At 47.8% G+C, this 13,566-nt stretch overlaps 1 protein-coding gene across 2 annotated transcripts in view; it reads left to right on the top strand.

Moving 5' to 3' along the window:
- Window positions 1-13,566, top strand: part of LOC118968766 (contactin-associated protein-like 3) — a 191,894-nt gene that overhangs the window by 146,513 nt on the left and 31,815 nt on the right. Inside the window, exon 6 of one of the 2 annotated variants that reach the window (XM_073218949.1) lies at window positions 1,677-1,891. The exons of the other annotated variant lie outside the window; for it this stretch is intronic. Coding sequence (XP_073075050.1) covers window positions 1,677-1,891 — 215 coding nt within the window. The remainder of the gene's footprint in view (window positions 1-1,676; window positions 1,892-13,566) is intronic. 2 annotated transcript variants of the gene reach the window in all.

The following is a 13,566-nucleotide window of genomic DNA, read 5'->3' as shown; positions in this document are numbered from 1 at the left end:
GCTGGAATGTAAGACAATTCAAGCTCTCAGTTACTTGAAATTTCACATCTGAACATCTGAGGGCCTCCTTATACTGAGGATGGCTTTGTGTTAGGGTTTATTTAGGCTGAGTTGGGAGGGGGTATTCAGGGTTCTGTTTGGCCTCTGGTGTCACTGATAATGGCAGGCGACAACTTTGTCAGGGAGATGCATCCTGACTGGGGCTGAGGGGCGGGGCTGCCACAAGAGCTGAGAGGGAAGGGACAGCCCAGCGTGCGAAGGTCCACATCCTGAAAGGGGGCTGCCATCTCCTCAGACCCAGTTTCAAGTTCACCTCTTACATCCTTCAGGTTTGGAAGACTCTTAGCTAATAATGGTAAATACAGGAAGATATACTAAATAGAGAAAAATGGTGAAAAATTCTACTTTTCAAGTTGTATTCTACTTACTATGTGGAACACGGGCGAATTGTGGATACATCTCTCAATTTTCGTTTTCTCACCCACAAAATGAGAATAAACATGAGGCCTTTCTCCCACGGTCATTCTGAGGAGTAAACTGAGAGAATCTATGTCGGTGCTCAGTACAGTGATCAGCAGAGTTCATAGCACCTACGTGCTGCCACTTGTCTCAGTCTTAATGGCCACATCACCACCACCACCTTCACCATCAACACCACTATCACCACCACCACCTTCACCAAAACCTTCACCATCAACACCACCGTCTTCACCACTATCACCACCTTCACCAAAACCTTCACCCCCACCACCACTATCACCACCACCACCTTTACTACCACATTCACCACCACCACCACCTTTACCTACACCACCACCTTCACTACCACCTACACCACCACTGTCATCACCACCACCACCTTCACCACCACCACCACCACCTTCACCACCACCACCTTCATCACCACCTTCATTTCAGCACCACCACCACCTTCAACAACACCACCTTCAACACCACCTTCAACAACAACACCTACACCACCACCACCATCATCACCACCACCATTATCCCCACTACCACCATCATCTCCACCATAGGTATTCTTACCCCTGACTGGCTGACCCTGGGTTGTAGGATATGCAGATCCCTTAACAGCAGAAAGAGTCATAGCAGTAGCCCAGCATCAGGGTGGGGTGGGGCCTGTGTGAGGCCCAGGTACTGCCCTTGTGCTTACATTTCCTCACAAAGCACTTCAACCTTCTGCGTCTCCTTAAGTAAAATAGAATACCAAGGTCACTGAAGTAGCATGAAGGCTTGAGTCACATGTTAGTGGAACATCACAGAAGAGAACACTGGGCTTGCACAGCATGAGTCTTCTCCCTGCAGGAGCTGAGCTGCCTAGCTAACCCAGTATCTACGTACTTTGAGGAGGGCACATTTGAAGCTAGAATAACCCCCAAAACCCAGAACCTTGGCCCTGATGCATGTTGACCAGATGGTCATCAGTGACCCTGGTTCCCATCCTATTTCCTGTATTCTACAATGGTACCAGCTGGGCCAAGGAAAGAGCTTAAGGCTTGGCATTTGGGAGTTATTACTACTGATGGTGATTTCAGCCGCAGGCCTCTGAGCACAGTGGCTGACTCACAGTGGTGTGCACCTGTCGTCAGGACACGCTTGTGCCCTAAATGCACTGACAACGCCTTTATCTCTACCATCTCCCTTCCTGGTTTCAGCTCCTTCTGAGATCATGTTTGCCATCGATGTGGGGACTGGCCCTATAGAGCTCATAGCCCAGTCTCCTGCTCTTCTGAATGACAACCAGTGGCACTACGTCCGGGCCGAGAGGAACCTCAAGGAGACCTCACTGCAGGTGGACAGCCTCCCGAGGGTCTCCAGGGAGATTTCAGATGAAAGCCATTTCCAGTTGCAGCTGAACAGCCAATTGTTTGTAGGTAGGGGATGTCTGAAGGCATCCTTTGTGCTAAAAATCCCGAGACCACTGGGTGACCAGGCTCAAAGAAAATTGGTTCTATTTTAGGTCTGGGAAATGATTCAAATGTGTCATAAAGCATTTATGATTATAAATTTAAGTTTATAATTTCTTCCTGAATTCATTAGCAATAACAATACAAGATTATGCCACTCTTTAGCAAATTCTGAGATGGTCTCAGACCCTTCCTGTATCTTTTTTCCTTGTACATATTAACTTTAGATGTCCAGAGACCCCTATTATTTGTCATTCTTATAAATGAAAATCTACTCTTAGAAAATGGGTACATCAGCTATTTATACCTTAGCAGGTATCAGCTCTAAGTCACGGGGCCACCCTCCTGACCCCTGCCGCTGATAATCACCACTAACAATGGAATGAAATAGAGCAGGTCAAAGGCATTTCAGCCATAAGTGAAATGGTGGGGAAATAGCCTATTACTTCTTAAACCAGGGGCTTCTGTGATACTCCCTGAAATCATCAGATAGGTGGTGCCTGTACTGCACCTAAAGCAGCCCAGGACCCTGAGCAGACAGCACTCCCCTGCTCATTCCCTCCTTGAGACTCAGAAGCAGGCTGTAGACGAGCGGGTTATCAGAAGTGGTTGCCGCTGTTGGTAGTGGGCGTGGGATGGCTCAGCCATCACCACTGAGCCATTTGTCGGTTCATTCATTCATTCATTCATTCATCCATTCCACCTCTTGTCACTGAGCACCTGAACACAGGGTGGGCCCCTTGTTGGACAGGGGATATTGAAAGATGAATTGTGCAGTGACACTACTTTTCAAAGAACTCACAGTTTTGTGAGTGTGTGTGTGTCCATGTGTGTGTCTGTGTGTGAGACAGACAGACAGAGAGGGAAAGAGAGAATTCAGCCACATTAGTCCAGGTGAGAAACGTCAGCCTCATAGTCATAATTCAGAAAGGTTTTTTTTAAAGTAAGCTGGGCAGGGCTTGAAAAGAGTTGAAGTACAAAACAGATCTGTGAATATTAGGACTGTTGTAATATCAGAGCCAAGAGGCAGCTCTTATGTAAAACTTGAAGTTCTGGTGCTTGAACAGTGATAAAGTAAGTTCCAAAATTTGCCATTTGACCCAGATTTAATTTCCTTTCCTTATTTATTTTCACAACACTCACACTCCATAGCTTTACTGGATTAGTGACATGCCATCAGCAGTCAGTGGGTGCTTCGTACCTGTGTCCTTTAAATTTGAGTTTGTGCAACTTCTGACTCAGAAAAGTACCCACTGGAACCATGCCAGCTAAAGGGAAGAAGTCACAGAATATGTCATATTCCCTCTTTTCAACAGAAATCATATTTCTGTCTTCATCTGTTTTTCTACATATCTAGCAGAAGCTAAGATATAAATGATCAAAAGCATTTTTATGATTACGAGGCATTTACTTAACAACTTACACAAGTGATATGATTTACTCTTAAAGTATTTTTTAAAATTTATATTGCTGTTTTAATTCTATTTAAACATCACATTTTATTTATCTGACGAAGTTTGCTAGGCATCAAGATTTAATGTCTTTTTTGATGGAATCAATTCAAGTAGTTTGCAATTTTCATAAATTGTAATCAGCCAAAGTTTAAATCTTCAGGCAGCATTTATGAATCTTTCTAGCTGAAAGGTGGGTATAAAAATGGAATGTTTTTTATCCTTTCATGCAAATTTCATGTAGCTATGAAGTTATCATATAGGCTGAATATGTGGTAAACTCTGTGCAAGTCAAGAGGGAAAGAGACAGCTGTATTTCAGGGCAGGTTTTTTCTCCAGACATTTTGGGATACTGATCACAAATGCAGCGAGCTGTGAGAGCGCATCAGGGGGCCTGGAGGAGGGGCTCACACCAGCTTCTCCTGTAGCTCCCGCTGTAGGTTCCATCTCAGCTGTTACTCGCTTGATTGACTTTGTGTTTATGTACGTGAAGAAGAAAAAAGAATTGCTATTGCAGGTAATTTTTGCCTGTTGGTTTGAATTTTGTTGTTCAGTGTTCAAAGATATGCCCATTTAGAAATGTCATGCAGCCAAAAAAGCTGAACTGCCAGTATTTCCACTTTGCATAATCTAATGCCCCTCCCCCAAATAAAAAACAAAATACACACACACAAAAAAAAACTCAAGAAACTCTATTTGGCTGTAGCAGCTAAAATGAAATTTTGCATTCCCTGTCATTCAGAAATGTAGAGACACTGGGTATTTATATTTGGTGGTCAGAAAAAGATATCATTGGTATGGACTTCTTTCCTGGGATAGACTGAATGTGGCAGCTGTTACATATTAATTTGCATATGTCCATCTAGACACCTTTGGCCACTGAAAGATCTGTCAATCAAAGCAGCGTCATTCAGCCTTGTGACCACTGGCCTGGCTTCTGGGCCCTTGAGTGCTTCCTGGGTGTCAGGAATGGGTGGGATTTTATAGGAGAGGATGTGCCTCTCAGCACTGCCCCTGTCCTGTCACTGGGATGTGACAAGTTGAAGTGTTTATACATGAGTCAGTGCATGCTGGATTCCCAGAATCAGGACTGCACCTTCAGGCCTCCATCCCAGGCGGGTAAGGGACATGTGCAGCCGTCCATCTCACTGGCCACTTTTCCTTAACAGAGTACGAGAAACTTCGTAACACAGAGCTTCTGAAATGCATGCTGCAAGCTTCACGTTGTCTCCTCTCTGAAATTCTTAGTTTGGCCCCAGCACTTTGCTGTTCACTACGAATGTGCCAGTCCATAGGAGAATGAGCAAGAGAAATCCAAGAACCAGCACCCATTGCCAGAAGTGAAACGAAGGGACCTGGGTGTGCGTGTCCAGGTTAACTGCCAAGAAGCCATGGGTCCTTGCCAGGAAAACTGCTAACCTAAGTGACCTCATGGTCTTTATCTGCAGAGTAAAAATGAAGAGTAGTAACTGATCGTGCCTGACTTGAGGATCTCCTGTCTCCAGGTGTATATTAGGAATGACAATCACCCTTATCTACATGCCCATGTGAATGTAACAGCAAGGAATATGTCTCATTCCCCCCAAATCTGACATCACGTCTTTACAAATGTGCTGCGATTACAGAGTGCACATTTTGTAAAGAGGTGGGACCGTGAGTCTCATTTTTGTGTTACTGTACTTCCTTTTCTTTTGTTTTGTTTTGATTTCTGAAGTCCCATAATAGTTAAATAAGACTAATTGCCCTGATTAGTTTGAGAAACTGGGGAGAGACCTCACAATGCTAGAAGGCAAGTTCCATGGGGCTTTGATTTATGCCTCGTACCAAGTACCCAGAGCAGCACCTGGTAGTCACTCAATAGCTGCTCTGCAATGAAGAAAACAGTGCAGACCACCTGGTTCCTCGTGGATTGCTCTTCCACAGCACCAATGCTCCACAAAATCTAACTGTTACAGCTTAAAAGTATTTTGAAAGAACATTGGTTCTGTTTGATTTTGAGAGAAGTAAATGATTAAATGATCCCTTTTGCAAAATGGTATCTCTTCTTGAGCAGGTTGAGAATTGAATATATTTACCCAATCTCAATAGTCCGTTTAGTGTTTTCTGCCTCCTAATATTCCAGAAACTTTCTTTTGAAGTCTTTATAGGCTACTTCTTCTGTTTTAGCTGAAGCTCAGTGCACCATATACCCGGTCCACATCGAATTGATAATGAGCAACTGAAGGAAAATGCAGTTTTCTTGTTGTTATTTATTTATTGCTTGCCTTGGCAAAACCTACCATGAATCATACTGTCTTTTTTTAAAGGAAGATGCCATATGGCACCGAATTTTCCTGCAGCCCAGGGGCATAGACCACTCAGATCCTCAGCATTAGAGGCAGCCATTCTGACTCCTCTGGCACTGCCAGTCACCTGAATTTATAACTCAGGAAAGAAATAAAAAACTAGGACAGAACTGTTTATGTACAGCTGGAGTGACAATTATAAAAAGAAATACAAGCCAGATATTTTTGAAAAATAAAACAGTGCTCTGTGGGTGCTGAAGGATCCAGTCTGAGGAGTGGGAAGTTGCACCTTTTCCAAAGGCAAGAGGCCCTCGCGCCCATGTGGCCAGGACAAGCGGGATCAAACTCCAGGCTGGAAAGCAGAGCACCCAAGGGGCAGGGCGATGCCGGGAGCTTACCTGAAGCCCGCCGCACCTGTTTCCATTTCCCCAGGGATTCAGGGCAGAGTCACCAGGGGTATTCAGGGAGGAGGTGAGAAAGCTCTTGAGCAGAGGGACGGGGGAGAAGGGATATGATGAAAATTCTCGGCCAAGTGTGACTGGCAGATTGGCACTCTGCTCTCATTTTGTCACCACGTTCCTCTGATCCAGGGGACAGGGATTTGGCTGCAGAGCCTCTTGAGGAGGGAAGAGGGGTTGTAGAAGAGGAGAGAAGTGCTATGTTAATTCAGCTCCCTGCTTCTTAGTCCACATCTGAGGCTAAAGGATCAGGGGCTGCCTTGGTGTATGGAGGCTTGGGAACCTGTGACAGATGGTGGGATTGCTGACCAGGGTCCCTCTCCAGACAGACTTGTCGCCCTGCCACTGGGAGTCTGTAGGAGGCTCTCTGCCCCCCTGGACAGAGCAGTGCCTCACAGCCAGACCCTCCCCAGGGGTCGCATGCAGTGCCAGCAGAACCCAGGGCATGCGGGCCGGCATTTGGGCCCAGCTCAGGTAGTGGTCCTGGCTCCCGTACTCCCATGGGCTGCACAGCCGTGGTCTAGCCTGCGCCCAGCCCACCCTCCTCTCTCGCCCTCTTCCCTCCTCCCATCTCGGGGTGCATTCCCAAGGCTCCCCTCCAAACCTCCTGCCCTTTAACTCCATCCCGTAGCCTGCTTTCTGGGGAACACAACCTGAGGCCAAATCAGGTGGGTTGTTTTACAACATACACACGTGCACACGCACACACACTTTTTGAAATCAAAGTAACTTTCTTAAATGAAATTTCTTCTTCCTCCCTCCTGAGGAGTAGCCGTAGAAGAATGCCTCCTCTTCTCCCACCTTCTCCTCCAGGACTCTCTGTAAAGTCAGTGGGTTCCTTGGAGTTGGGTCTGCCCTGTTCGGCTCAGCCCCTTCCGGGGGTCCTCCCCCACTAACTAGGATGGGAACCCCAGCCTGGCAGACCATGTTCCTTGAGGATACAGCCTTTTGCTCGTTCAGATGAGCTGTGTTTCCACAGGGGCGTTTGTTCCCCAGCCCAACCCTCCGCCCTTGTGAGGAGGCCCATCGTGCTGAATGGTAACCCCCTGATCATGCCTCTCGGCCCTCCACTGGTTTCCTAGTGGGCACACATAGCCTCGAATATCTTTAGTCCAGATGCCCGTTGTAGGTTCTCTGGTGTATTTAGTGTTCAATAAATGTCCAGTCAGTTAATGAAAGTGATAAAATGCAGAGCTCCAAACACTGGCCCTTCCCTTACCAGATAATTCATAGTCCAAGTCATGTCCTTTACCTTTTCTGGGCCTCAGATTTTCCGTCTGCCCTTGGGCTTCATACTCAGTGCCTCCCAAATCAGTTGAAAGTTGACTATGGCAGAGGACGTTTCTCCTCCCAACTGGAAATTCCTAGGGGTTATTAGAGTGGAGTTGCAAGCAAAAGATCCTTTCAAATGGGAGATTGTGTTTCTGGCTTGGTGGGATAACGAGGCACTCCCTCCCCTAGAAATTTGTGATATTTGACATTCACAAACACAGTCACCTGCTGCAATAGCTCTCAGGGGAGGCATCCGGCCCCACCCTGGACGCTGTCCTTTTGCACAAGTCAGAGAAGCGGCCCCCCACGGCGGCACATCGGATGCCGGAGGTGCCGCGGACGCATCTCCAGAGGCAGAGGTTCCCCCACCACAGTTCCGGGCGGCGCACGGCACCCCGGGCTTGCTAACGAGCTGTCCCTGCGGACTCAGCGCCCGCCCCACTCAGCCCCCGGCTCCGGCTCAGGACGGTGGGCTTCCTTTACGCGGGATGGAGGAGGAGGCCTGGCAGTGATGGCCTTGCCCAGGCAGGAGAGGGCCCTCCCCGGGGAGGGGGTCCCACGGCCGCCAGCGCCAGGGTGCGCACGGATGCTGGCCGCCCCAGTCCCCGCCGCGTGGTGCCCCCCTGCGCGCCCAGTGCTCTCCCCTCCTGGCCCTCCCTCTGCCTGCGGCTGGGACGAAGCCGTGGCAAAGGCCAATAGGTCTCCCAGCCTTCCTGACTGAAGTGCTGTTCTCGGGTAAGACGCCGCCTTCATTCCGCCTGACGTCCCCTTCTTCCTCGGCCGGAGTCTCCCTAAGGCCGGGAGTGGGCCCCTCACAGCCCAGCCTGCACCATTTTGCTGGACTGGCAACTGCACGCGGGCTGGGGCGGCTCAGGGGGAGGCCGGTGCCCGCTGGCCAGGCCGGCGCAGGCCCGGGAGGGCTCGCCACGCAGGCCTGGGTAGGAAGCGGCTCCGGGAGTCAGGTGCGGACGGGGACCGAGGACCCCATGCGTGCGAGCATCCGTTCCTTCTCACAGCCCCTCGGTAGGCTGGAGTCCCCGGCCTCCGAGCTCCCCTCCCCTCCAGAGCCGCTGCCTTCGTGTTCCCTCTGGATCCATCATTTTTTGTGCCTTGTGTGCTCACTCTCATTTTTCACCTCCTTCCTTTTCTGCAATGTCACGTCGCTTCCTTCCTCTTCGTCCTGAAGGCCCTTTAAGCTCCGTGGGCACCTGGCGTTCCCAGCAGGAAAATGTAGAGGATAATGTGTCCAGCTTGCTGCAGCTTAATGTTTACAAAGGACTAAACACTTCTATTTTTACTGTTATTATTATTATTATTGTCTCTGTAATGGTGCATATGGAATCAAGAACTTTCCATCACAGTTTTATACTTTCTAATAATAAGAAACACTGTTTTAATTGATACAGTCTATATATTCAAATATAATCTTCAAAAAGGCAAGATCATGAGTCTCAGGCAAACAGAAAATGAACATGTGTTAAAGATTTTATATAACTTGTTAATTAATGAGGGCGTCTGTAAGATGTTACAACCAGGCCAGAGAGCATCTGAAAAACTAGGTGTGTAGAGGCAACTTAACAACAATGAAAATGTAAGGATTCAGTTGTCAGGTTAAACACAAAACTGCTGTTCAACAGGCCATCTTTAGAGTTATAAATTGTTTTCATCTTTAATGGAAAAATTATCCTTCTATTTTCCTGCTTTGTTTCCAAGTTGTAGGTAATTTTTCTGACAAGAGTTGCTTCTCACATTTGACTATGTGTCCCTAGTCACACTGCAGCCATCAGTTGCAGGAAGAAAGCTCAGAATAAGAACAGCCGCCTAGTGGCTGTGGCATAAATGCATCCCGACGTCGTGAGGGCACTAATAGACTGGACTGTGAGATCTGGCCAGCCCTGACCTACCACGGATGTTTCCTTTTAGTGAACTGTAGGCGCTTCTTACAGTTCAGGGTCTCCTGCGTTCATCCGTAAAATCACTCTGGGTCATGTCGACTGTTAAGGAAAATTCTTTAAAGCTTATAATTAGAGGCTTTTACTTTATCTGGTTGTTTCTTTGAATGAGTCTGTGGGTTAGCTGCTGGGCAATACCTTTGCTCAGCAGGGCCACCCTGAGGAAAACTAATCAGAGTGTCTGTCAGGATCCCAGTGCCCAGGAGACGCTGGCACCCCTCCCACTGGGCAGCAAGCTGGCAAGGCAGCCAGCCTGGAAGGTGCCAGGTCTTCTCCTGATGCCAGAAAGGACCTGCGGCTCAGCTGTATTTCTCACCCAGTTGCTCTGGCAGGCGCCACAGTCTCTCCTCCTTCACAGGAGTTTGTCTTTTGCCCTTTAAGGCTGTTTGGTCATCACGCAGTTTTGTCCCATCCCCTGGACCTTCGGCGGGAGGGAGCGCCCGGGAAGCACCGTGCATGGAAGGTGGCTTCTACGCAGGAAGCTCCTGACTCACGTTGACTATCGCAGTCATCACTTTGCCTCTTAAACATCCCATGAGTGTCATCTGTGTTGTCAGACATTGTGTGTTCGTTGATTCATGAGTAAGAAATCACTCTGTATGGCAACACTCACCAGATGCGTACTTTGTCCTTAAGGAAATCACATTTTGAACCGAAGTTTCCACTAGAATTTCCTTCTGGTTAAAGACTCTTCCGGTCAGAGAGGCCAGGCAAAAACAGAAGGTAACGGATGGTGAGGGTGTGTGTCTTTATCCCTCATATACATGCCAAGCCTGCTGCCACTTCAGATTTGGAAATCTAGGTGGTAAATATGCCTGTACTTCAGCTGGCTGAAGACTTCAGACAAAGTAGTTCATGTAGAAAGCAGTTACTGACTGTTAAATGAGGAGCAATAGGCAAGCAACAGAAAGAAAGAAAAAAAGAGGAAGGGAGGGAGGGAGGGAGGAGAGAAGGGGAGGGAAGGGAAGGAAAAGGAAGACAAGGGAGGGGAGGGGAGGGAAGAAAGGAAGTCACACTGCTCGTTTCTGTGCAACAGTGGCCTGAGGTGGCACATTCAGTGTTTTCCAGGGAAAGGGCCCTCCACGTAAAAGTTTGGCTTGCGTGTGGCCAGGAAGGCAGGCAGGCCCACAGGAGAGAAATACGGGCTCTTGCACATGCGCTCAAGAAGGGCCCAAGGAACTGAGATGTTCTCTGGAAGCAATGAGCGTGTGTCGAGCTGACACGTGGAGGTTTTCTATGAGGGGCACAGAATGATGATAGTGATGTTTTTAAGAGTTGATTCATACTCAGTCCAAGGAAACATCATCATCATAAACATGCTGGATGCCAAGGGCCAGCTGAAGAGCTTCATGCAGAGTTGCTTCTGGCTGGGCGAGCCGACTAGTGGTGTGAGTTGTCAGGAAGAGTGATGGGGAGCTGAGAGGATAAACGCACACGTGCACGTTGCCTGGAGGGAGAAACCATCTGAAACCAGAGGAAGGAGGCGGAACATCCCTGCCGATGGTGCTGTGTCGTCAGATCGTTTGTTTTAGGATTTTAGGGCTCCGAAGGTGTGCACGCTTGAAGGCCAAGAGATCCAGCCTGACTCCTCGCTGTGTCTGATTCTCAGCTTTGGAGAAGCAATCTTTCTGACGCTGCTTCCTCATTGTGCAACATGAGTAATATGAACGACACCTTCTTTCCCGCTGAGTATTCAATGCAGAATTAGCAAGTTTCGGCATACCAATATATTTTTTTAGAATTAGCGGTACAGTTCTGATTTTCAAGCGGCTTGCAGATTAAGTAGGAGCCTCAAAAAACACGACTTCCAGTTGCTCTAAGAATAATGTTACATTTCTGTTGTTGCTTTTCCAGCCTTACAGTGAACTCTGGACGAGATGCAGACAAGTAAGGAGAAAAGCCATTCTTTTAGAGCAGCAGTTGCAAAGTCACAGGAAGGCCATGTCCACTGGTTAAGTGGTCCTGCTGGGGTTGTGGCCAAGCACAGCGCACACCTGTCACCCCAGCTGACCCTGGTGCAGCTGAGGCTGAGCTCTGCCATGCAGGACAGCGGCGTGAGCAGTGGAGGGCTGGGGGAAGACAACACCCCACCTAAGTGGGGCACAGGAAGAGCCCAAAGCCAAAGCTGACCTGGGGCCTGGTGGGGCCATTAGTTCAGGGTGCCTGGGGCACTGAGGTCAGAGCAGAGAGTGTGGGAGGAGGCCAGATCTGTCACGCTCCGTCAGCTCTGCTGAGAGAGCTGAGCTCACTGCTCCAGACAAGGACTAGTCACTCCAGGACATTAAACAGGAAGGACAGAATCAAATGTTCACACTCAGTTGGTTTTCTGATTGCAAAGTGGCACATGACGAGAAGTCAGGGTAGAAGATGGTTTACAGGGTTGCTGAGGGCTCCAAGGAGGCCTGAGGGGGTTGCACTTTGACCTCACCTCTGGGTGTGGGGAGGAAGCAGAGACACCCCAGAAAGCAAATGCCCAGGCTGGGCAGGCCAGGGAGAGGGGCTGTGAGCCAGGGGGAGGGAAGGCTGTGGCTGCCCTGCTCTGCAGAATTCAAGTTTCAGACAAAGAGTCATGCCTCCAACTACAAGTAGTAGGTAGCGTCAGGAAGTAGAGACCAGGTGTGAGTGTGGGCGCCAGGGGCACCTTTTCAGATTATTCTAGCCTCAGTCACATGCTACCTCTCCATAAAGGAAAAGGAGCTGGACCTCTAATTTCTCCTTTGTAAAGAATAAAAAACAGCCTGGTGAAAACTGAAATATAATTCATTGTGCAGTTTAGTTCATAGTTCGTTGTGTCACGGTGTTTTGTCAGCGTTGGGATTGAAAGGCTCCCCTAGTTTTGGGTCATTCTCACTGTACTTTAAATGTCTCAGACCTCAAGGGGTACATTGCTGCCAGAGAAAATGCCCCTGCCACCTTCTGCTCCTTTTCTAAACGTGTTGACTGTCACCTGTGAGAAAATGTGCAGCAGAGTTTGCATTTTCCACATCTGCTGGAAGAAAAATGCCACTAACAAGATATATGAAGAGTTATTCAAATCTACCACAGGGAAAGACTGAAAAATAAGGGAAAAAATATTTGAAAAAACATTTGACTCCATAAATCCTCCCCTCTTTATTCTACACAGTCTCTGGAAAAGAAATAATGAACCTTACTTTATGATCTGCTTGTATTTGTAGTTGATTTATCTTGTGGTTAAAAGGAGATATACTCACCAAAACTGAGACAGACAGGAGGATATAATTTGGGTTTGACCTCCTGGCCTGATTGGGTATCACTTATCAGAACAGAAAATTCAGTGGTGTTTTAGCATTACTTTAGAATAAGGGATTCGATTAATTCTTTAGGAATGTCCTTTCTCATTTTTTTGGTGCAGACAGTAACTGTTATACATATATGTACAGGTCCAATGACCTGGTATGATTCAGGGAAGATGGAATACCTCCTGACCCCCTAATATCCACCCTATACCCTCACCATCCCCATTTCCAATTATTTCCTTGTCTATGTTGCTAGGGTGACTGATGCCGGAAATCTTTTGGTTGCCTATTTTTATCTTTAACTTAGATTTAGTTTCCTGTTTAACATGGAGACTCCTGGTCTCATATAAATCCTTCGGGATTCTCATCTGTTCCCACCTTGCTAGGACTGTATTTTTATCTGGTAGTTTTCTAGACCAGGATTTAATAAAGTTTCAGGCTGATGAGCTAGAAATGACTGAGGCTAAGAATGGCCTGAGGAAGGAGATGACAAATGACAAGAGGGTCCTGCTCCAGACATCTTCCTGCACATCTCCTCTCCAGGGGTGCCCTTTGCAGCCTTCAGGACCACAGTGTGTCCCTCAGTTCTTCAGGAATGTGGACCTGAGCCAACACCGTTGGATTTGGAATAGAACTTAAAGGCAGGCTGGACCTGTCTTCTCTGGATCACTCAGCATTCCCAGAACCCAGTAAATATCTGCAGATGGGATTCGGCTTAATTTCTTGGCTGTCATTTCTCAGCACACATCATTTTACCAAAAGGCTAACCTGGTGGGGTCCTGGCTTTCTAACAGTTATGGCTTTGAGCCTCCTCTGTTCTTGAATAATTTGCTATGGGCTTTGTGAATCTCTCTGGAAACTTCAAGGTGTGCCCTGGGCAGAAAGTTGGGTTACAGTCCTATTCTGTGCTCCAGAAGGAGAACCTTCCCTTCTAAATAAACATCTGGAGCAATTAATCTGCAC

This window comes from Manis javanica, chromosome 12, assembly GCF_040802235.1.
Source record: "Manis javanica isolate MJ-LG chromosome 12, MJ_LKY, whole genome shotgun sequence".
Classification (NCBI taxonomy): domain Eukaryota; kingdom Metazoa; phylum Chordata; class Mammalia; order Pholidota; family Manidae; genus Manis; species Manis javanica.
This window is presented reverse-complemented; position numbering and strand designations above follow the sequence as displayed.